This window comes from Telmatherina bonti (genome assembly GCF_933228915.1).
Source record: "Telmatherina bonti genome assembly, chromosome: 5".
Classification (NCBI taxonomy): domain Eukaryota; kingdom Metazoa; phylum Chordata; class Actinopteri; order Atheriniformes; family Telmatherinidae; genus Telmatherina; species Telmatherina bonti.
The window spans coordinates 8,977,750-9,003,994 of NC_136623.1; the positions used below are offsets into that span (position 1 = coordinate 8,977,750).

General features: G+C 40.1%; 1 protein-coding gene across 1 annotated transcript in view; it reads right to left on the bottom strand.

The window, feature by feature from the left end:
* The window catches only part of rftn1b (raftlin, lipid raft linker 1b), a gene marked incomplete at its 5' end in the record, with an annotated part of 156,991 nt that overhangs the window by 70,677 nt on the left and 60,069 nt on the right, over positions 1-26,245 (bottom strand). The window contains 2 exons of the mRNA XM_079241438.1: positions 6,180-6,651; positions 20,136-20,244. Coding sequence (XP_079097564.1) covers positions 6,180-6,651; positions 20,136-20,244 — 581 coding nt within the window. The remainder of the gene's footprint in view (positions 1-6,179; positions 6,652-20,135; positions 20,245-26,245) is intronic.

Sequence of the window (26,245 nt, forward strand, 5' to 3'; positions counted from 1 at the left end):
ATAAATGTAGTGATTTTAACACAGAAAAAGGGGGGGGGTTATGAATAAGTGGAAGAGGTGCGGCTCAAAAACAGCCCCTAAAATATGCAGCTTCTGAAAACAGACGCGCTGCTTCATCAGCGAAGTGTGAATTTGTATGCACAACAGCCACGGCGTAAGACGATTCCCTTTGTGGAGCAGATAGAGAGGATTATGTCCCCAAGGCGGCATATTGTTGTGTAACATTGAGGCAATCGCAGGAAATGACACCTCCACACATGCCAAGTGTTTCAGTCTGCGATGCCAAGCTTTTCTTTAGTTCAACAGCTGAAAGGTAAGGCTGACGGAACCAAACCACACATATTACACAACGACGATGATGGACACGGATCCTGCAGGATGTGGTTTCCATGGAGATTAACCTGTTTGTGGACCAGAACTAAATCAGGGTTTGATGGTTAGCAGAACTAAAAGGTTTAAACACACAAAGTCCGAAAAGTCCAGATTATTCTTCCACATTTTACAGCTGAGTGCCTCGGGATGATTTTAAACCCAAGTTGCGTCATCATTAACACTGTTGTGATGCAGCAGATGCAGATGTTCTGACCTTTAATTATCTTAATTATCATCCCTAATTAAACTTCTATAAACAGCTGGGAAGTCTGGTGCCATTTAGACTTCAGTCTTCATGACTCATGACTTCATGGTTCTGATGTTTGATTGTTTCACCCAGCTGGATAAAAGGTCCACTAACTCCCAAATAAACAAGCTGTATGAGAGCAGCTACCAGAAATCCAGCGACACGTTGGCCTGACAGAAGTCCAGGAAACAAGACAAAAACTTTTTTTCTTTTTGCAAATCCTGGCATTTGAACTGAAGGAAAACTTCATGCCTCAAATACCAGTGTGGCCCTGCGATGGACTGGCGAGCTGTCCAGGGTGTACCCTGCCTTTCGCCCAAAGACTGCTGGGATAAGCTCCAGCTTCCCCGCAACCCTTCATCGGTTGGGAGAATGAATGAATGAATGAATGAATGAATTTTTATTTGGGTTTATTTGAGATGAATTTCCCAGTAGGAGAAAATTTGATGAGGATTTTCTCACAAACCTACTCACAACACGGGTTCTCAAACTTTTGGAGCCACGACCGACACGATAACACACAATGACTGACTGGTTAGTTGTGTGATAAACCAGCTGTGTCCTCCTGCAGCCAACTTCTAAATCAGAGGTCTTCAAAGGTTGCTGTCCTGCAGGTTTTCAGTGTATCCCTGCTCCAACACTCCCAATTAAGTTCTGCTCTATGGCTACGGTTACATGATGTTTTTTAAATCTAAATTAATAATTTGGAATTAATGTGTTCTCCTACGAGTTTACATAAAAATAATCATTCTGAATGAAGGTTTACATAAAACACGTCCTCACTTAATTCCTCTTTCAAGCGGCGGGTTGGGAAGGGTTCTGATTGGACAGAGGGTGCACGTGACGTATGACGCATACCGGAAGTAAATAAAGTCGGCTCCCTGCTTCTCGTCTTTTCAGTCGTAACTTGTAAAAACTACATAATAAGAACCAGTTTCACCGCTATTTTTATTATAAATGTGAAGTAGCAGCTCAACACCAGCATACTACTTCACTTTCTGCAGCAACTGAGAAGGAGAAGAAAGATAGACCACCGAACACGGGAGGCCAAACAACGCGCGTCATCGGGACAGGACAAGCTAACGAGCATGCTCAGAACAACTAGAGTTAACTTAGAGCAGAATGAAGGTTTACATGACAGAGGAATTAAATAGATCGGGATTAAAATGCGAATAAACCAGACACTTACATCGGAATTACGTTTAATTCCGAATTTGCATTAGGAATTATGTTTACATGGTCATTTTTCATCAGTTTAAAGCAGAATGAACTTTTACTCAGAATTAAACAGGAATTAAAACTCCCATGTAAACGTACAGAATGACAGGCTAATTTTAGTCAGGTATGTTGGAGCAGGGAAGCATGGAAAACCTGTAGGATTGTGGCACTGGAGGACCAGAGCTGGTCCTAAATGTAAGACTGGGAATCTGTCAGAATCCTTATAAATAAGGATAAAGTCGGATTTGGTGGTTCAGTTAATGTCAGATTCTGATTCTTAATATGATGTGTGGACTAACTTAATGCATTAAAAAATTATAAGGCTAATTTCAAAGATTTAATTTCAGCAGCCTTGGTAAAAATCCCAAATTTATTGGATAAATGTTGCTTATTTGTTTTTTGTTTTTTTTTATATAACTATCTGGCAACGCCCTGAAGTTATCACATGACCTCCATTGGAGTCCTGACTGAGAGGAATGCCAACATTTAAATGGCCACAGCCTCAAATATTTCACATTTCCAGTGTTATTGTTGTTAGAAAGTTTAGAAGCAACACTTCCAGAATCTGTAACTCAAAAAATCCCTCAGGAAACTTTTTTTTTCATAAATACTAAGTAATCTAACTGTAAATGATGTGCATCCATGCATTTGCATCTAGTATCACTTGCTACTGGAATAACTGGTGGTTCACACACCTTGAACATCAAGGCTAGCAGCCCATTAGATGGAATCTGAAAACCAGTTCATGTCTGTATCTCTGGGCTTAAATCATCCTCCTGATGGGAAGTCCAGTTCTTTCCAAAGAATTGGCTCTTTTGGCTTTAATTTTATTCAGAGTTTCTGTTTTAACCTAATTTAGCAGCTTTGAATGTTTAACATGTTGCTAAACAACTTTTTATTCAGTATTTTTGATGAAGTTTTTTTTAAAAATATGTTTTGTCATAAAACAGTTGTGAAATGAATGAATAAAGAAATGCTTTATTGATCCCCAAAGGGAAATTTAGTTTTATCTTATATATTTTATCTTATATTATCTTATACAATTCTAATAAGTCATATTATATATTTCAATATTATATAAAATTTCTATATAGTTCATATAATATTATATATTATCTTATATAATTTTATTTTATATATTTTATCTTATATGAAGAGAAATTGGGAGTGAATAAATAACTTTTTTTTTTTTTTTTAAGTAAAGAAAGGATGTAAGCTGTCAACCAAAAGTATAAAACAGCAATATATGACATATAAATATGATATAGGGATTGGACTTGCTTAAAAAGTTGATCTCATTAATTACAGGCTTTGGAAATGATTCATCTCAATTAATCACATTTTAATCACTCAACAAAATTTGGCCCAAAAAGCAATTTTTTTTTTTTTAATTTAAATGGTTTTTGGTGGATGAATACATCAGATAATAGATACAGATATTAATATTGTAAAGTCAGGCTCTTTGTTTCTGGAAAAAATACTAAATATAGCAGCAAAATCCTAAATCTGTAAGCCTACCATGTGCTCAGTATATCAGGAAATTCTGCACTGATGATTCAATGCATTCTTTTTTTTTTAACACATTAATTTATCTGTAATTAATCAGAATTAAAGGTTAATGTTCCACCCGTAAAAAAATCATTTAGATCTCTTAGATCTAAATCATTTAGATCTAGAAAAAAATGGCTTGGACTCCCAAGATGCCTCACCACCATAGGCATCTATGGAGACCGTATCCTTAAACTGCCCTTCATAGTTTAACAGAAGAGTTCAAATGTGCCAAAACACGGCTCCAAATGACACTGAACGAATCGCAAGATATAGCGGTGAGGAAAAACGTACCAACCTTGGTTATTGGGCGCAAATGAACAGCTGTAACAGCAGTGGAGGAGGCATCTTCTGCGCTCAAGCACGCCGACATAGTGGGGATGTCCAGCACGGAAGAGGCGGCTTTGGTCTAACAACTAATTGTTCAACTTGGAGTAAGGCCACTGCACCGGAACGAAAGAAGATGCTGGTGGAAGAAGTACGTCACCAGGAGCAGGCTGTAAGGTGGGCCAAAGCGGTTTCCCTTGGCAAACAGGCACGGTGGACACGATGGGACAGTGTGGAAAAAAGGAAGATCAGCTGGAGAGACGTGCGGGCTATGGAAGCACGAAGCTTGAGCTTAATCATCAGAGCCACCTACGATGTCCTCCCAACACCAACCAATTGTCAGCAGTGGTTTGGTGATGATCCCAGCTGTACTCTTTGCTCCAGGCCAGCCTCTCTCCAGCACATACTAACTGGATGCAAGACAAGTCTCACCCGAGGACGATACACCTGGCGTCATAACCAAGTCCTAAAGTGCCTTGTGGCCACCCTGGAGAACAAACGAATCGCCATCAACTCCCTACCACCGCTCAAAGCCAGCCACCCCATGGAAGAAGTTTTTTTTTTTGTCTGTGAGGGGACTAAAGCAACCAGGAGCTCTGCACCATTGGAGAGAGAGAGAGAGGTCAGCTGTGCTCAGCACGTGACTGGAAACTGTTAGCAGATACTGGGAAACAGCTGGTTTTCCCACGTGAGATCGCTATGACTACCCTAAGGCCTGACCTGGTGATATGGTCCCCATCCCTAAAGAAGGTTTACATGATCGAACTCACCGTACCTTGGGAGGATTCTATGGATGAGGCACATGAACGAAAGCACCTGCGCTATGCTGAGCTAGCTGCTGAAGCGCAGCAACATGGCTGGAAAACTGAAGTCCGACCAGTGGAGGTTCGATGCAGGAGGTTTGTGGCAACATCTACCACCAAACTGCTAAGAGACCATGGAGTCAGGGGCCAGAGCCTTCGATCAGCCATTAAAACCACCTCAGAGGCAGCAGAGAAAAGTAAACAGTGGCTTGAAGAGGAAGGATCCTTGCTGGTCCCATAAATAGTAGTAGGCTTCATATCACAAACTATAATTAGGCATGGGACGCAGGCTCAGGTTTGATCACCCTGTAGCCGGCTGCCTCTGGTGAGGGTGTATAGTGTGAAAGGCCGAAAGACTCTAGGATCCAGAGGAACACTACTGATGATGCCTCCTAAATTCAACAAGCCCAGACCCCCTCCCCTCCCCCTTCCAATCTTCCTACATGGGTCAGTCACCAATGAACTTCATATGTGCTTGCACAGAATAATTACATCCATTCTGTGTTTTGGGAATCTTCATATATCATTAAAAAAACACTTAATTTTCTGACATAAATTCCACTTAGTTTGGTGCTTTTATAGCACATGCACCATGAAGGTGTGAAAATGTCCCTTGCAGTGCACTGTTAGCACCACTTTGCTTATTTCTAGCTTTTATGTGTTGTTGATCATTAAAATCAATAACTTTTCCAGTGTGTTGCTAGTGATGGTCTCTGCATGCAAAGCAATGTGGAGGCAGTGGCACGTCCAGCAGGTTGCAGGGTCCGATATCAGATCTCCCCACCGGGTGGAATGAGTTATTACCCTCGCAGGTCAATCTGTTAGCAGAGGCTTATCTTCCACCAGATCAGTATTTTCCTTTGGCAAAGATGTAGCCTCTATGGGTTTCACAAAAGCCTGTAATTTATTTATTTCACTGCATCATAAATGTCCCCTTGTCAGTATAATGAAGGAGAGCAGAACCCTGTTTGTGAAAAACTGCATTTAGAACATCTATTTTTATCTGCGAGGATTTGTCACGTCCCTGATAATTCAGATAAAATGCATCTTACAAACCATATCCATTATCAGACCTTGTGCAATACACTGTACGATTATACTTGTGCAGAATATTATATAAATATCACTGTAACAGGAATTGTATGCATCCCAGTGCAGTCGACCTGTTTGCGTAGAACTCCCTCAGTTTTTCTCTCTCACTGCTCACATTTCTCTGTCCAGAGAATATATTTTTTCTACACCAGCAGAGTAGTTTAACTTGATGCAGAAACTCGTACCTGCATGTTAGCTTGCACACGATTTAACTGTTTTACTCTGGGATGTGTAGCAGATACTTCTGGAGAGTTGGCTGGAAGATTTTCACATGCAGTTCAAAGCAACAGGTGTGGACCTTTGTGTTCTCATGCACCATCCCTCTGGGATATGTCTGGAATATTTGAGGTCTGCAGCGCATGTGTACGTACGTGTACTTTCTGTTTGGAAGGTTTTGGGGAATAAAGAAAGGTTGCGCTTCAGGTATGCGGTTTTCATTTTGCACACCGTGCTATGACTGCGGTGAAAAATGAAAGTCACATACTTTAAGCACAATTAACTTTTTTGCTGAACATTCTGCCTCCTTTTCCTTTAGCTTTTTGAGTGTGACTGTAACCATAGAGACCACTCACCATCGCCTCTCCGCGGCCGGTATCCTGGCCTCTCCTTTGTGTCTGTGCTGCTGTCTTTGTTGTTATTGTGACACGGTGAGTCTTCCTCTGTCAGCCCCTCGCTGTACTCCAGATCTCCCTCCGACAACGGAGATGCAGCAGGGGACACCTCGCCCCGACTACCCCCCACCCCGCACCTCGAGATGCTTTCACTGTTGATCTCACTTTGATTCTTCTCCCCGGCTGGACGTGGGGCGTCCTCATCCCCCTGTTTGCCCACCGTGTCAGCTTGAGCTCCATGTTCAGCGTGGTTACTGGGGCTTGAAGGGTTTGACGGACTGCAGCTGCCCAGTGAACCAAGCACAGAACTGGGACTGGAGTGCAGGGAGAGGGAAGGGGTTTCTGGTTCTCTGATCCGGGTGCATGGAGCTCCATATGGTTCCTGGACAAAGCCCACAAACATCACCCCCTGGTCAGCAGCATCCTGTATTTGCTGTTGGAAACAAAGACAAAGAAAGAAGATTAAAAGCTAAAATGATAGTGACAAATGCTAAGCTGCATTCATAATTATAGCTTTGGTTAAGCTAAAATCATCAGTCAAATTTGCCAGAAACTTCCATTTTTTCCCCCAACACAGCTTCTCCAAATTCCCAGTTGCTGAATAGATGAGAGAAGCTACAACCTAAAGTAGACCTGGGCTTCATCCCAAACCAGCACCGCCCTGTTTTTCTCTGTCTTATTGTCATCTGTCACCAGGTTTTTGCTACGGAACGAGATTGAAACGTTAACTGTCAGACGATGTTAATGGTGCTATTCTCCATTTCTGCCCCATTCTGTCATGTCAAGGCGGGTGCTGACTCCATCTTCAGCCATATTGTGGGGAGAAAATAGAAATCAAATCAAATTGCAGGTTATTCACTATGAAATAAAATTGGAAAAACAGTCACACTGTTTCCAGCTATAGTGTTTAATATCATTTGAATGCTCTCCGGTGCTTCCCCATCACATTCCCCATATCAATATGTTGAAATGGAATTGCTGACATAAAAGAGAGAAGCTGCTGTATCTCATTTAATGGTAATGTAGGCAGTCAGAGAGGAAGAAATGACTGGTTCTGACTACCTAATGGCAGCGCTGTTGATAGAACAATAGATTTAAATGATGGCCTGTAATGATTGAATTTATTTTTGGTGAAAATTATTATTATTTTCATCATCATTTCATTCAGTCCCACTCCTGACAATGTAGACTCATTCAGAATACATTTATTTTTCACCTATACAATGAAACCCAGCAGGGAGGACAAGAGTCAAGATAGCAGAAAGTAATGAGATGCACAAAATGTGTAAATGTATAAACACAAGGCAGGCCAAAGCACCCTGTTTGCAAAGGATGTGATGCGTCTTTCAAGGCAATTTAACTTCCCAACCTAAAAACTCTTGATGATACACTGACTTTCATTATTCTGGTTCCTGCAGACACCTTTGCCCTGCAGTGTCTCGTGGCTGAATAACCAGACATCGGACTTCATTTTTTGACAGCCCAGAGCATCATGCGGCAGCTATGTTTTGCTTCATTGGACCACTTCATATACAAGTAACTGGATATCAACATCCCGGTTGGTTTGAACGAGTGCCATGGCTGGTTCAGCAAGGAAAGACAGGAAGACTTTATCAGAGACAGACGAGGAAAGGAAGAGAGAAAGTTGCAGAGGAAGAGATAAGATAAAAGTAACTTTGGACTGACTTTTATTGGCTGGAAAGAGCTCAGAGAAGAGACGGGATGTAAGATGGATGGAGGTCAATTTGGAGTGCATTCAGACTGCTTGGTCCATTTGTAATTGTGTCAACACAAAATTAGGTTCTCTGAACTCTGAACCACTTAGTTTGGGATGATGCTTTCAAGTGAACTCTGGTCTGGTGCAGTGTGAATGCAAATGGACCATCCAGTGGACGAAAGGGAGGAAGTGATGCAATGCAACGTAGCTCAAAAAGTCTTGCCACGTCTCCTGCTGCTCATACTAAACCAAAGTAAAAGTAGAAACCTCAAGACTACATGAACCTGGTGTTGCTTTGTTGTTTACCTACAGTGAAGCACAAGTAAACAACGTGTCCAGGCATGGCGCATGGTGTGGCGTATGGCGCACGGTGCATGGCGCTGGCAAATCAATGAGACAGATTTTTTTTCTTCTGTCTTGTTGGCGCGAGGGTTCATGTCGGGGAATATCGCCCTGTAGGGAGCAGTTGTTCTAACTGAGTGACATGGTTGAAGCAGTTTGGGCCGTGTGCGTGAAAATCAAACCAAATGAAGGCCAATCAGAGTTCCCCTGGATTAACCCCTCCCAAACAAAAAACAAAGAATTAGTCACCAAACCTCATATTATATTCTGGACTCGACATGTCCATAACAAAAACCATAAACAGGTTTTTATTGAATGGACAACCAGCACTTACATGTGAGTCTTCGTGTGTTTTCCTCTTTGTATTTTCTAACATATTGTTGTGTGAAATTATGTTTTGCTTCTCTGACAGTATTAAACCACCCGGGGTGTAATTTTCATTATTTTAGACAGTACAAAAGACAAAAAAAGAAGCTAAGAGCCAAGACTAAAAACTATCAAAGTAATCGTCCATTCTTTCATTCAACGTCAAGGGAACTGACAGGATGATCTACAGCAGGCAAGGTTTATTGAGTTCATCTCTTATTATCAAAACAATCAAATCACAAAAGAAAGCTGTCATTTGTTTGATAACAGCTTTGTTGACCTGAGGTCATCACCTGAAACGTCTTTCAGCCTCTAGATGGATCTTCACAACAATTTAATGGAGGAATTTCCTGCCTTCCTAATAAATCTGAGACCATCAGCTCCTCCGAGTCAAGGTTTTTGGTTTACAGCAAGAAGCCAGTCAGCTACAGAGATGATCCATGAGAAAACCAGCTCAACTAAGTAATGGAAAATGACCGTCCATCTTTACTTGAAGACATGAGGGTCAGTCAGTCTGCACATCGGATTTACTAGCCCCAGAAATGGCCACTGAAGCAACAACCTTCATGGCGGAACTGCTGGACATGAATCATGACCGATGAAGACTGGGAAGAGTTGGAGAACTGGATCCAGAAACACCAGTGGAAACCTGAAAGTCTGCATAACTGCTTAAAATGTCACAGAGACTCTGAACAAGTAAACAGGTGGTACCTGCATGTGAAAGGCTGTGAAAACATCCAGCTGCTTTGCTGCTGAGATTGTGTTTTTCAGAATTTATGGCGACTGCAACGTCCTGTAATATCCCAGGAATTTTGAGCCGAAACCATCATTAATTCCTTGGCGGGACACATCTGGAGCTATCTGAGGATTAGAAAACTCTAATGCAGGGCAACTTTTCTTCACCAGTATTTCTACTAACTGCATTCAGGAAGCTTAGATGACAACAAACCAGATGCTGGACGATGAGTGTAAAGCGAGTATATTCTGTAGTTTCAGCACTTCATGTTTTTCTGTTTAGCTTCATTTGTGGAGTCTAATGTTAGCAGCGCTTATTTAACATATTAACAACGTTTACAGGTTTGTTAATTCATTTATTTGTACCTTTGTTTGCAATATTGGTCATTTATACATCAGCCACTGATGACAAAGTTACATCATCTGTATCAAATAAATTCTACTCATGTCTGAAAGCTTTTCCTCAACAAATAGCTGCTATTAACTGGTTTAAACAAAGTAAACTGGACTTATACAATGGATTTAATTGAACTAGATTATAGTTTTACTGCAGTGAATTGTATTTAATTGGACTGTATCTGTTAAAGTGTCCTATGATGACATTGTTGTGAGTCGGTGCTCTATAAATAAAGCTAAACTCAACTGAATTAGGAAATCTAATATTGTTCCCAAACCTTTTCAGCCCCCAAGATAAAACAAGTTGGTGCTTGACCTCGTCATCATCGTCCTCTACATGTGAGGCAGGAAAACTGCCGGAATCTTCATAAACAAGGACGATCAGGTGTTTTTTTTTTATGGAATCAGTTCACTGCTATAATAAAACACCTTCATGTCCAAAATCAGCTTTAATCATCAAGATAATGCTAAATTCAAATTTTTGTATGACGTTGCTGTTCCCTTTCCGCTTGTCCCTCTGAAGTGGTCGCCACGCCGAGTCATCACACAGGAGAATTGATAGTAGCCCTTCCTGACCCAACCCTCTGCTTTTATCACGGCTTGGTACGTCCCTCAGAGAACATCAGATCAAGTTACACGACAAGCCGCTCCACCACCTGAGCCACTGCTACCCCCTCAGATTTTAATATGACGCGAGTGATAATGTTGTTGTTTATGCACTGAATAAACGAATACATCTTTGTAATAACTTGTTCATTTTGACAGCCCAGATAAAAATCCCAAATTTATTTGATATATGTAGACTATATTTATTTTTCCAATGATCTGGCAAATATTCATACAAACAAATCTTAATAAGTACAGTGGGTTATCGACCCACAAAAATCTCCCATAACCCACTTATGTGTTGAGACCCAGTCTTTGGGAATGAATGTTCGAAGGTATGAGCTAAATCATTACCTATCAAAGATGGTCTAGAAAAAAATCTGATAATCTAAGAATAAATATCAACATAAACAGAAAATGCCTCATCAATGACATTCTCTGAAAATGTGCTATAGCTGAGATTCAACTCAAATCCTTTGTGGATGGACCACATTATCCTGTAGTACCACGTTTTACCACTAGGGAGGACATGAGTCCCCCTTGTGAACTAACAGAAGAAGAAGAAGAAGAAGAAGCAACAGCTGGAGGCTGCAGATTTCAACAAACTGCTGTAAACAGACTAGACATGATAGTTAGTACTGTGCTTAAACAATTATGTGAGACAACTTTGCCTTCTACACAACTGGCTTCCACAAATAATATGTCCATAAAACGAAGAAGGAAAGCAAATGAAGACATTTTGCACTACTCTTCTGGACAGGTGAGGAAAATGTGTGTGTTGTTGATGCTGTGGGTGGAGTTCATGTTAAAGCTTTACATTTTACCATCTGATACTTTTGTGTGTTAACACACACATTCCCGTTGGTTTTAATGTGAAAGTGTGTCCAAACATTTGACTGTATGAACTGAGCTGCTCCTGCACGCTGGTTCAGGAAGGGAACCCGAGCTGCTCTGCTGCTTCCATCTGATCCTCCTCATATTCTACTTATGTACCCATCCGTCCTGGCTGGTCTGTTCAAACTGCACACTACCTGTCTTGTCTCCAGTCTCATACCTAATGCTTGCATTTATGTGCCTCCACCTCCCCTGCATCCACCTGCAGAGTTTTCTCATCACATTTACATCAAATTGAGAAAATACGTGCACAGTAGGTGACGGGATTGGAGCCTGACGCCAGGGCTCAATCACATTCTTTTAATAAACTATGACGAGTTGTTTCAAATGTATTTTCTATCATGTTTGTGTTGAAAGCCAAGTTAGTCATATGAAGTACACACACTGCATCACTAGGTCCTCACAATATTGACAGCATGAAAATTAGAATTTGCAGACTTCTTTTTAGCTGTTAAAAACAAGATAAACAGGATTTCTTGGCTATTTCACTATGTTTTACCAATTGTTTTCTTTTTTTTTTATTCAAAGATAGTGTTGTTTTTATTATTATGCATACTTATAAATTTGATTTTAATTTGATTTTATTTGTGTGAAGCACTTTGTTCAACGGTGGTTGTGTTATATGTGCTATACAAATAAAGATTGAATTAAATTGAATTGAAGTTAGTTGGTTGCTTTCTTGTCATCACGTACGTTTTTATTCCAGTAAAGTAAAAAAAGCCAGTAGTGAACCGACTATCAAACTTTCCCCAAGAACTATGAAGAGGCCCATGAGTTAAAAAAAAATAAAAATAAATAAATAAAACCAAGTCCACCTCCAGACTCTTTAATGGCTTTTTGACCAAGTGGCAGAATGACCGAGCACCACATCAGCTGAGGAGGCCTTCACAGTCACCCAGCCATGATGGTTGGGAATGATTCAGAGCACGGAGCGATAAACTTCCATCACCTTTTGGAAGTTCTTTACTTCACACTGCTGGTCTTAATGCAAAGCAATCGGATTTTTTACTGAAATCCAATCGTTTTGCATCAGCATTCACATTACTATTTCAATGTGACCTTTATCATACTGAAGAGGTCAGAATGACACCACACACTGCTTAGAGGATGTAAGGAAGGATGCTTCATGTGTGTTTATTGATTTGGAAGTCCTGACAAAATCAGAACCAACAAACAGCGACGGAAATAAGGAAACAGAGAAAAAGAAGCAAACAGATGTTAAGAATCACCTTTTGTGCCAAAGTGACTGTTAGGTTTGTGCAGAGCCATGTGTACAGACACCGTAGCTGATTTCTTCTCTGCAGAGTCCTGAATGGGTCCAATTTTACCAACTCGCACCCGTCAGAACCAGCAGGATGGTTACCAAACCAGACACGTTATTTGCAGATATGTCCCAGGGAAATTCAGACCCAACCTAGATGCATAACCCCCGACCCGACCATCCTCTCCCTTCATTACATTAATCTCCTTTATTTATTCAGGCATTAAAAGCGAAGCTCTTGTCATTGTTTTTATTTACAATAAAAAATCAAAAGGCAACAGCAGCAGCACTCATTTAAAGTTTGGGATGTGAAGTTGGCTGAGATGTGCCGTGACGGTTCGGACTAAGGTCGCTTTGACCCAGGTGGGATATGGACCTGATTTAGGACGACATATAAAAGTTTCCTCATCAGATAAAAAAAAAACCAAAACAATCTTTTCCGTTCAGACTGTCACTGAAAATCCAATTTGAGTCACATATGGGTGGAAAAATCGGAATTGGGCCGCGGTGTGAACGGAGTCTTTGAGCTATGTACGTATGTTTCAGGCCTCTGCTCCAACGTTGCGTCGCAGTGTGTATTTCACTGCAGTTTCAAGGTTTATTTCAATCCCTAATAAACAATAAAGGGCGGCATGTGTAACTGGTGGAGACTAAATGAATGTGGCATGTGCCAAAAATGTAAAAAGTTTCAGCCTTGCTTTAAAAAAAAACACTTTCAGGACTAATCTGAATTTCCTTTTGGAATGATGCAGCTGTAGCCCTACACCTTCATCATGTCCCAGACCAGTAAGAACTTATCAGACAAGGACAAACTCTGATACAGTAAAGTAGAACAAAATAAAAGAGGCTTTAGTCCATATAATTTAGGTGAAGTCTCCACAATGGCCATGTTGGAACAGTTTGGCACAGTTTGTTGGGGTCCGTCAGCTTTTACCAGATTGAGACCACTAAAGAAATGTAGCTGGAAACCTCATGAAACTGGTTGGAGACGGAAACAGGCGAAGGTGCTGTATGAATGTATGAATATCCTCACATTTTTACACAACTATCCCAAGAAAAGGGCAGAAAAAGGGATGAACTGGGCATGAAAAGCCTCCACTAGTCATGTACTATATTAGTACTATATTCTCTTGAGGAATTTGGAGTAAATGAAGGAAAAAATTCAAAATTAACATTCGTTTAAGCCTCTTAGTGTAAATGAACAGACAAGTTGCTCTGGCTCAAAGGGAGACACCCCCGGGTCAAGAAAATGAGGTTTTGAGGTCGAAATGGCATCATTTTTCTTCATTAAGAGAAAAATGATGCAGAGCACAAACTTAATGAAAAATATTGTGGGAGAAGCTTTCCACGTATTGCTACCAGAATATCAACAGCCTGTGGTGAAAAAGCCATTTCAATTCTGACTTGAAACCATATTTCCTATTTTTTCCTCTGTAAGTTATTAAAGTGGTACCACGAGGAGGTGTCTGAAGGTCAAGATGAAAATCCCGGAGAGAGAAGGAGCAGGCAGAGAGAGTGCAGAAATGACAGGAAGAGAGGCTGAAAGGATAATGACAGAGACTGAGACAGTGAGGAGGCGAAAGGAAAGAAAATGAGTGGAAGAAAGAAAACTGCAGGGGAAAAACTGAATCTGAGAGTGAATGGGCAGAGGAAAGCAGACTTTTTCTTTTGCTCACTCCTCGACCACTCAGCCATGTCCTCTTCCCTTTTAATAGATTCCTAGCATGGCTTCCTGTTCCTCCAGAAGCTCAGAAGATTAAAATGATAACCAGCAGTAATGAGGTCCTGCAGGACTGCGGCTGCATGACTAATCAAACGGCAAAACGTACAGGAAGGTTCAGGGGCGAGGCTCGAAAGGCCCCACATCCCAGTCTGTGGTATATGGATCAGCCAGGGCGGTTAAATCATGATGACGCAGCATCACCAGCTCACAAAAGCAGAGCGAGCGTTATGTGTATGATCTGAAGTGCCACAACACCAAGGAGCGGATTCGGTATTTAATCACTTCAGACCTCTGGCTGCCATTTTCTGCTTTCATTTCATCTATATAACAGAAAATATTATATATATCTATATATATCTATATATAGATATATATCTATATATATCTATATATAGATATATATATATATCTATAGATATATATATATATATATAAATAAATATATATGATATTTTCTGTAATATAGATGAAATATATATAAATATATTATAAATATATATATATATATATATATATATATATATATATATATATATATATACACATATATATATATGTATATATATATATATATATATATATATTACCGAAAAGTTTGAGGATTAAAAACAGCTTTTAGTCAACTGCATGCTCGATGCTTGGAAGCGCAGCAGTAAGACGGTGTGCTGTAAAGTCCGAACAACAGCAGTAATGGTGTCACATAGAGTCTGTTTATGGTGTTAATGCAGCTCTAACTGGACTTTTTAGCAAATGTGAACTCTCGTTACTGTACCTCAGTTCTCAGATTCTTATAAAACCATGCCTCGCACATTGCAGCAGCTGTGCTGGGGAAGTCAAAGGAGCATGAAATGCTGGATTTTATAATGTTACAGAGATTAGAATAGGTTGGCGTGCTTCAAAACAAGTCAGAAACACATAGTTTTAATGTTCACAAACTTATCCGGTGTTGCTTTGACTCAACTCAGAAGAAAATGAAGAGTTGTCATATCTCAACATCGAACATGTGTCCCGTGGCTGAAAGCGTGTAATCACACCATCTTCCACCCGTCATGGCAAATGTGGAAACAAACCGTATTTCCCTCCTGCTGTGTATGATGGCAGAAACTCAACCACACTGGGCATTTTGTTTGGAGCTTTTGTTTTTTTTTTTTTTTGTCTGTGCAGGAATTTGCAGAAAAACCCGTCGTCACTTTATACAGCATCCGATTCCTCTGTTTCTTCAGGACCCTTGTTGTCACAAGTCAACACAGGAAGTTGCCTTATACTACACTTCACATCATATGGGTTCATTATAAATGAAGGTGTAAAAAAACAGTGGTTTTGGAAGTGTTTCTGGGTCCTTCGGGATGATTATTAAAGATGCTCTTTCTATTTTTCAGGTGTGATGACTTCTTTTGCACCGGATGCAGAGCTTCTCATTAAAGGTGAGAAAAACATTTATTTTATTCCTGATTGGCCGTCAAAAATGATCAAAGATGCTCCTGATTATCTCGGAGCCTTTATTTTAAGATGGCAAATTGTGTATTCCTGCATCAGGATCCAACTTCATAAGGAATTTTAAAGCAATTTTTTTCCCATAAACTGGAAGTGTCTCTATTCTGCACATTTCAGTCTAATTTATTTTAATATGCAAGTCCAAAAAGGCAAGAAATAATGAAGTATTTTTCACAAATCCCTTCATTAATTTTGTGTTGATCCTCTCAGATCAGCCTCTGCCAGAAACAAGCCAACAGAGGAAGCTCCGCCCTCTGTCCTGCAGGTTGCGTCTGATTGGTCAGCTGCCAGGAGTAGTTATACTGAACAGTGAAAGAGGGCGGGACTTTCTTCTCGTGAACGCGCACAACCTAGAGAAGATGACCAATCACTGACTCCCTCCCCCGGGACGTCACTAAAATTTTAAAGTAGAAAAAAACTTTCTAATACCAATCATTTCTGTCGCCATGGAAACCAAACATAGCGAGCTCTGGAAAACTCAAACATGCTTTTATGTCATTGCTCACATGTCTGATGAGTATTCAACACTATAACACTGTAGAAAGCTCAGAAAACTAGACATAGCATAATCTTTAACAAAACAACAGTGATGATTAAACCAAACAGGAAATTCATTTTAAAAAGGGGGGGGAATGCTTCGTAGTTTAAAATTGCCTGTGACTTCCACCCCTCCCCCACCGCTCCCACAGATGCTGCTGCATGAGGAACTGGTAAAGCCACCAGTATGACATTTAACGTGTTTGCTGTCGGGGGTCTAATGGCAACATCAGACTATCAGGTGTGTCAGGGCCTGAATATCAAACGTCACTTTGTGTGTGCCTCAGAGAAGCCTCGCTTTGACAGAATGACTCCCTGGGAACCCGCATGAGTTGACTTTGTGTGCCTTATTAAGAGTAACAACAGCGACTTCTTTTGCTTTGAAGCCTTTGCAGTCTCGGCTGGGGTGTGTGTGTGTGTGTGTGTGTGTGTGTGTGTGTGTGTGTGTGTGTGTGTGTGTGTGTGTGTTCTGACTCCAACTTACAGGTAAACTTAAAGGTCTGAAAAATAATGTCATTTCAAATGAGTCTGTGCTTTTATAGCATCTCAGACACATTTAAAACATCATAAATATCTTCTCTTAGAGATCAGTAGTATAGATACTGCAGGCTCTTACAGTATCGTTTGATACCAGCGTGATGAGAGAGATATTTTCCTCCTCGAGGACAAAAAGCCAAAGATTGCGAATAATTAGGTAAAGAATTGTAGCTTTACTTTAGCCCTTTTCCTTGGTTTTTAGAGGTAAAGCTAAATATCAAAACAGATATTTATCCAGTGGGCAAAATATTTCTGAATATTTAGAAATCTCCACTTTTCCTTATCTTTGGTAAAAGAAGTACACGTCTGCGTGAGCATGAAATGTCAGAGTTATTTCTACTTGTTGCGGAAGAGTAACTTGAGGCTACAACAGGCCTTTCAGGGTACCTCTCCTTTCCTTTTCTTTGCCTCCTGAAGTGTTTAGCGTTGCTGCACAGAAACATTCCCTTCACTCTAATCAAAGAAGTGAATTATAGGCTCTCAAAGGTCCTCTGTGTCTGAGAAATAATTAAAACGCAGAAGCACACTGAGTGCAATCATGGCAGGTAGTTGCAGGGTTTATGTTTTCTACTCAAGTGGATCAGAGAGGAACTGTTCTCATCTAATGCTGCACTTTGATAATAACAGTAGAAACGCTGTTCTTTGGAGGTTAGATGGGGGGTGTTACTTTGAAGTGCAGGTTAAAATGACCTGCCCCCCCTCTGTTCCACCAATCAGGCCCAGTTGTTTGGGTCGTGTCTGACAAAGCGAATCTTTGGATCAGACGGCTGTTTTATAGAACATAACATTTTCTGCTCACTGGTTTGGGCTTGTTGTCTTGTTACATTATGGAACAATAAGAGAGGAGAAAGCTCATTGTTCTTCCACTGCTGCCCTCCTTTAATCTCTCTCCTTTTAGTCAAGGATAAACTGCCTGTAGGTTCATTTGGCAAATTTGCAACTCAAATGCAAGATCTCTGGCGTAATCAGACAGTAATTAACATTTTTTATTTGTGTTTTTTTTTTTTTTTTATCTTCTGCCACAGAGGTTATGTCTTTTCCTGTCTTTGCCTGTCTGTTAGCAGATTTATACAAAACCTGCTGTGCGGATGTTTTTTTTGTCGGATTGGGTCTTGGTCTAAGATTACGTGATATTTTATGAGTGACCTGGAAGGAACTGTAGACACAGGGACATTTAAAAGGTTTCCTGACCGATCCGATATAGAGAAATTGCGTAATGTTAACATTACTGAAGCTTGTTGCGTCAGAAACGTGAATCTCGTTCTTGTTCTCGAGGTCACAAGAACAAGAAAACTGTTTGTTTTGGTCCAGTGAATTTATACTCCACTAGAAGATAAACCTGTGGAGAGCTGAGGATTTCTGTGGAAAGATGTCTGTTTTTAATGCAATAACAGCTGATCCAGTTATTTCATATCTAACCAGAACCTCCGTCCATGGCCGGGCGAGGTTGTGCGTCCACGGCTGTGTCTGAATGTCCACCCTATTCCCGAACCCCTCATTTACAACACAAGGCTACATATAGAACGCTATAGTTCACACATTTTTCTGACAATTGGCTATTTTCTCCTCGTCTCAGATCATGTGACTACCGGCTGTTACCACAGCAACCACCCCGTGTTGTTCCAAATCCAATCCAAACTCTTTTGAAAAAAAAAAAAAAAAAAGATTGTCTTATATTGTAATATATTCTTTCTTTATTGCATATTTATTCAACAAATAATCAACTCTAGTTTTTTCTTAACCTGCTTTGATGTTTGTTGAACTTGCGCCACTTTGAACTTCTACCTGCAATGCATTGTGGTCCATTATGACCCGTCTAGTGACCATCAATGTTCACTACTTTTCAAGATGCATTGTGGGTAATTTTTTTTCTTTTTTTTTTTGTCTTGTCCAGCATTTAAGGATGCAGAATTGTTCTGTTCTGATGGGCAAATTTACTTTGATATCCGGATTCTTCTGTATTTTTCTATTTATTTTACATAATTGTTTGTATTACAAAGTTTGTACTGCTAGACCAGACCGGAGAGGACAGAAGAGGGACAGAAAGAGAATGGAGAAGAAGAGAAAACAGAAAAACACCCCATAGAGAGAAAGAGAGAGAGAGAAAGATTAATTTTGAGTGCACAACTTTTTTCTGTCTGGACATTCAGACACCCCTAGAAGATGGCGTGAGCACTACATCGGGTACTATGTAGGGAACAGTGTGCACATTCTAACACAGCTCATGTCTTTAAAAGCAACATGTGTTTTATACATTATTAAACTTTCTCACCACCTCGATCAGCTGTTTATTAAAACTCTCCGTTCAGCCTCGCATCAGCGGAGATGCTGATTTTCTCTGTTAACCACGCCCACCTCAAATGTCCGACCAATCACTAATCAGAGTCCTATGTGATAAAAGTTCTTCTCAGCAGATGCATCGAGAACAAGCCGCAGGACGTCCCCAGCTGCGTCCACGAGAACAAAACGGCAGAATTTTTCTCAGCTCCTCGGGGGTTATGTAAGGAGTTTAATGAAATTAAATGAAAAATACTTAATTAATCCCCAATGGGAAATTCAATTATTTATTAATTTTAAGTAATATTTTTCAAATAATTTAATAATTAATTTAATACTCAAAATTATCATATTCACATATGTATTTTGGTTCAGATATTGATATTTGCTTTTCTGTTGAAATAAGAAAGAAAAGTAACAGCTGTTTTTATTAAATATTTGACTATTAGAAACTATTGTTTCTAATGCTAAAGGTATGTTTTGATAAGTTAATCTAATAGTAAAGAAATGACCGTAGGAATAAAACATCTGGTGGGAAATCAGAAAATGGGTGGAAATGTTTGCACTACTGGTTCTCGTCTTACTTTTGTTCTGTTCCAGCAGTAACACGGTCAGTTACTTTATTGTAAGTGGGAGAAAAATGCAGTAAACTGAAAGCTTTTGGATTTCCATTAATCTTTACAAATCATAAGAAACGATCATTTTAATGTCAGCCCATGAAAAAGTTTGCTTCATTCACATTTGCGCCTTCAGTGACAAGCTGTGGTTAAAAGGCATCGGTGGGAGCAGCGTGGCCACTTAGTGGAGCCGCTGAAGTAGAGATTAAACGTATTGTCGTCGCAGCCTTCAGGCAGGGTGACATGCTAGCAGCTCAGAGTGACCGTTCTTTTACAGACACACTGGGAGAAGATCCACTGCAGGTTCTCTGCTTCCATCCCCCCTTATCTCCATCATCCTTCCTCCCTCCAGCTTCTTCCAGCTGGGCACTAAACTGACAAAACATTTGGCTTTGAATTTGTGAAGCAGCCCTACCTTCTTGACATAGCCCTGGATGAGCTCTGGGGTGGGCACCTGCTCTGCAGACAAACACTCCTCCAGTTGTAGCTTGTACGGTGGGCAGACTGACTGGCTCCTTTCCACCCTGCAAGCACCACAGTGGGGGAGACGGGACAATTAGTTTCAGCCTCTTGGTGAACCAGGCGGATGGACAAATGCTCACAAAGCACAGAAGTACACATGCGCACAATAAAACATACACAACCAGCCTGGACTTATTAAACTGCGGTCGTGATACTTTCACTAGCAGCGTGCCATTAACAGATCGAGGCATCACGTGCACAGCGACGGCCCGTATCAACACATTTCCCTGCATTGAGAAGCTTTGTTAATGTTATTGTTGCCCTGTGGGAGGCAAGACGGGAAATACAATCACACTTAAGTGAAACAAAGATCCACACGGATGAAAGAAAACACACAAAGCAGGAAATTCAATGCAAATCCAGTCTGCCTGCCTCCCCCCCCATCTCCCCCCCGGCTCTCCCTGCTGAGGCCATATCAGTATTTTGAGCGGGGAGAATCTATTTATAAATTGCTGTATTTTCCTTTTCTGTCCTCTGGAGGAAATCCCGGAGCCAGCCCAGAGGAGACTAATGCCCCAGCTTTTATCTCCCTGCCTCTCATCCTGTTGACAAGGCGAAGAAACCCCACACACCCTTTTCCTCAGAGCTCTGCAGAGCCATATGTGCATATACGACAGCTGTGTGTGTCTGTGTGTGCTCTGCGTGACCTCTGGCTTTACACAGACCCCCGATGTGAGGGGAGGGTAAAAGATGCATGCATGCAAGCTGCTGTGAATGCTAAAGGTTGCACTTGAAGCTTGCTGGTGCACGCGAGGTTCCCCCCCTGAGAGAACACGTCCGTCCCTCTTTGTATGTGACCATGTATGTTGACCAAATGTCAAATCGCAGCGATTCTTCTGCCTCTGATGCACTGAATGCAGCTTTAATTTACTCAGTGGGAACAATAACCGGGATGTATGTTTTGCAAATATTTAATGGACAGATATGCTAAAATTGTTTAATGCTCATGTGCTTAATGTTTACTCTGAGTTTTTATTCTGAACAACCAGAACAGTTTGGATTTACATGGCAAAATATTTTAGTAATGTGCCTGAAGTGAGCCCAGATTTTTATGCACCTTGTTCATTTTATGATATCACAACAGGGTCAAAATTATTGGCTTAAAATGTAGTCAAAATGTGGTCACTTCACTTGTGCAGAAATAGAAAAAACACCTTCCAAGTTGCCAAAGCCTGGGGCCTCTTAATATCCTGTTAGTGCTCATAATTCTCTGCATCTGTTAGCGTCTCTGTGCCAAGAGAATGAAAAAAATGTTTTTTGTTGTAGCATTCATTTCTCTGACCACCAAACAAACAACAGGAAAAGAAAAATGTTTATTTTGACATCACTTCCAGACAGCTTGAGGCAACAAAATGGCTTTCTGGAGCATGCTTTAATGGACAGCTCTGGTGGTGTCTAAGAGCTGATTCTCCGGGTGGCCCCCATGGTGATGGCCTGGGTGGTCGTGGTTGGGGGTAGAGGCACCCTGAGGATATTGTTTCCTTATCTGGTGCACATCTGGTACGCATGTACCTGGCCATTCATCTTCTTTTAACTGTTATAGGGCTAATAGGGCATGGGTTAGGGTGGTTGTGGATGGGTGAAAGGGGACTATGGGTGTATGTGTGTGTGTTTTATCTATTCGGATGTAAATTGTTTTATAATGTAAAGCACTTTGTATTGTTTTTAAGCACAAAAAGTGCCATACAAATAAAGTTTGATTTGATTTGATTCTTTGTCATGAATCAGTGGAACTGGTTCCTGTCTCAGAGCATTGGGCCTTATTTTAATGGTCACACCATGCAGTCTGTTCCATACGAGGAAAGCCAAGGATAATATTACAATGTAAGGAAGGAAGGGTCTCTTATAGAAGACGGGTAGTGTAGCGGTACAGACCAGGTACACAGAGAAAACTGGAAACGTGGAGAAATTCAAAAACTTAAATTTTAAGTGTAGTTCAATTCAGTTTGGGGAGATTCTTCCTTTTTTTTTTTTTTGCTGTTTTAAATAGAAATTGAATGAAATGTATTTTTCTCCAGATATTATTAGAGTCTGAGTTTAAAAAATTTATATCTGTGTCTATTTAGTCATCCACTAAATTTAAATTTAAGTTTAAATTTAAATAAAAGAAAAATGTTCCTTTTTTGGGAAGATTATATGCAATCAAAATGTGATTACTTATATATATATATATATATATATATATATATATATATATATATATATATATATATATATATATATATATAAAACATAGATAGGGTGGAAAGGGCTGAAATATTCTTAGCTGAAAAGGGTGGAATATTCTTTTCGTCAGTGATTCCACTTTTCCTTCACAGTTGGTCATACCTCTTACTGCTAAATTACTCTTTCAAGTAGACTGCTGTAGTTTTCAGGGACAAAAGACTTTTTTTTATATATTCAAAGTAAGCTGGAGAGCATAATAATGTTTTTTTTTTAGTATTTTTCTTCCATTCAGCCTCATTTTAAGTGTTCTGTTGATGTGCTTCTCCTTTATTCTTTGTCAAAAAAGTGAAAAAGAGAAATTAAATACATTTAATTTTTCATCTAATTCCACTGTCTCTGATTAAATGGCGGAAAGTGAACGGATTCTTAACAGAGCCAGAAACATCCAGTTTCATCTGTCACTGTGGTTTATTTCTCAGAGCTTGTTCTCTATCTGCTTTTACAGGATCACTAAACCAATAACAATTATTGTTATTATTGGGATGATCTGCAGATCTCACATGGGAGCACCGCCGAGGCGCTTCTGTTTCAGGCTCCCGCTAAGCCTGAAACAAAAGTGCATATAAACACATTGTATTTCACCCCGATTTCATCATAGATCACACGTTGATCCGCACTGAAAAACATGCTGTTGTGGAATCTCTGCGTTTCTTCCAGATATCTCTGCGAAGTTTGTGTCTCACTGTGTGATGACATGGGAGCTCAGTGTGTCAGAATCTCCATCATGTCAATATTTTATGTGCCGCTACAATAATCTACACGTTTGACACAAATGTGGTTTGACAGATGAGTTAAAAAACCGTTTGACACACATTGTTTACGCTTCTTTTCTGCCTCACTCATACTTTCAGATGGTAATGGTTAGGATTTAAGACACGTCTAGTGTCTAAAAGCATTCATTTTAAAGCTTCTACATTTTATGTGTTGTAGTTCCTTCCATGTTACACGGATACTCCCCTATAACCGACTGCAGCCTACATTCCATAATGGAGATAAAGACAAACCTTATCTGACATTTCTCAAGTATAACCGATTTTTTATTCATCATATAAAGCTGTGATTCCCAACATATTTACCTTGAGGACCCCATAATGCAAATACTAAAAAGCCGTGGACCCCCACCCCACTTCACACTGAACCTTTACTTGGTTTTAAGCTTTTATGAGTGAGATTTCTTAGCAAAAATCACTTTATCCTCCTGTTCCTGTGATTATTTTTACATCTGTTATAGTGGTTCTCAAACTCTCTGAGCTACACTCCCCATTAAAACAATACAATGGTTTTCATGACCCCCACGCAACGAGTGAGGAAATGATGTGTGATACATCGTATAGGTCATCCTGCAGCCTTCCTCTACACATAAGGCTGGGAAGCTGTCAATCTTCATCAATAAGCAGGATAAAATGGTTTTTGGTGGATGTGGTTCTCCACTGGGACAGACGCCTACATGCCGAAAAGATAAAGTCAAATCCAGATGCTGATTTTTAACGTGGCATCTGTACGAACATTTCAACTACACGTTAAAAATTAAGGTTTCACAATTTTGTCTGCATTATGAGTTTCATTTTTTCAGTTTTGGTAAGAATCCCAAATTTATTTGATAAATGTAGGAAATTATCTCACAACCCCCAGTTTGAGATCCACTGGTCTGTTCAGAAAAGAAATACCAGTTTAAAAGTAGACTTTATGTTTCATATAATACCTCAAAACACAAGTATAGATCTGTGCTGATGTCATCTGATCCATAAACAAAGAAAGGAAGAAAACAGTGTCCTCTATACTGCATAGAACTGAAGATAAACTAGTGTGTCTCATTTATGAAGCTTAAACATGACATGTTTTGTGAAATATTCAGTCTGATCCAAGTACTGCCTTTCATTTGTTGCTGTCTGAATATTCAATGCATAATGACAGAACTGCAGTGGTTTTGCTTGGAAGGTTGCATTTATTTCCTGTTGGGGAAGAAACGGCTTGTGACCATTTTCCAGCAACGTGCATGAGTCAAACACGACTGATAAAAGGTAGAAATGATGTCCACCAGTGGAAAAGGTGCAATGCAGTTAAGTAGGAACGTACATTTTCTCTACCATGTTCAATTTCATCATGTCATCTCACACAGTAGAGCTTATTCCTGAATTTCTGTCACTGAAAACCTCGATGGCTGATTAACAACTTAGCAGAGAAATGGAAACTCCAGCTAATCACTCACCAGCAATGAAATAAAAAAAATAATTGGGCGCCTCTGTGGGACCTTAAATCCAGAAGTGCCTCCTAATCACCGTAATTTGATTTCTTTTCATCACATAGGCTTTGCAGAGAGAAAGTCTTTCTTTTGAAAAGTAAAAGAGAAAGAGTGAAAAACTGATTGTTCAAATTGGATGGAGACCTCTGCAGGCTGGCGATCAGAGAGGGATGTGGGAATGAGGTGGTAGAGAAAAAAAACAATCCAAATGGAGCAGTCGGCCCAGCGGGGAGGCCTCAGGTTAAAAATAGCAGCTGCATCACCTGCAGTCCATCTTCTCACTGTGAATTGGTGACTTTTCATGCAGCTTGCAGCACCAGCTGTCAACCTCCAAAGGCCCCGTGTGGTTAGATGGGTGTCAAATGCCTGCCTGCTTGCCTGCCCACCTACCTGGAGCTCCCTCCTGGACGAGCACACCTGCTCTTTTCCTCCCCCTCTCTGGCCACAGAATGGTCGTGTGCTTTGTTTGGCAGTCAAACACCTTGTGTTGGGCTAATCGCTCCCGCTGGAGCTGGACGTTCACATGGAAACTGTGTATTACCTGCTAATGGCTTGCTTTGGGATTTGTTGTACAAGAGTGGTGGCAGCATCATTTGTAAATCTATGGTTTCCAGTTACACCTTTCAGAACTAATGATTTAAAATTGATTCTGACAATAGATTATTGTTTTTCAGTGGACACCATAGTGCAATAATTACCTAAAGTTTAATCCTTGTTGATACTTTGAAAGTCAACGGAACAATATGGCTTCAGAGCTTTTTCTTTCTCAGACCTCAATTTTATTTATTGAATAAATGGTCAACTTCTCTTTTTTTTCTATCTACAGGTGCATTCTGGCAATAACTTCTTATTTCTTTTCATGTCCCAATAACTTCCTTTAGCCCACTGTATTTCCTTTAGTTCATCTGCCACAGTCTCCATCAGCTGTCTTGACTCAAGATTAGATACTTGAGAACTCAATGCTAACGTGGGGTTTGAAGAAAAAAAACTCAAGTTTAAACTCATGAGGCATTAATGAGATTATTAGAGTTCATTCTTCAGGATACTCAAATATCTGCAGTCATTTTAACAGCACGTCATCCAGTTAATGGTTGACCATCTGCCACTCATTACCAGTAGTTGAAATGATCTCAACAATATATTCAGCTTGTCATTTTTAGAAACTTCGACTGTGCAAAAAATATAAGTTCTTCTCTTCTCATAGGTTTGACGTAGCCGACACTGGTGAAATGTGCTGTCGCACTCAAGCATAGAGTTCTCCAAACTGTTTTATTGAGTTTTATGATATGGTAAACAAACATAGATAAAGCAATCCCTAAATTCCCACCTTAGAAAACCCAACCCTCACAACAGCGTCATATTCTTAGTACATACACACATTCGTTAGCATAAATGTCTGGGGAGGTAGCATAAAATATAAAAGGATGTGCAGATCTCTTAAAAGTCACCATTTCTTCCTTTTTGTGAGGAAAGCATTTTTTCCAGTGCTTTATCAAGTTAAAGCTGATTTAAAATCCAGCTTGCTTGTTGAGAGA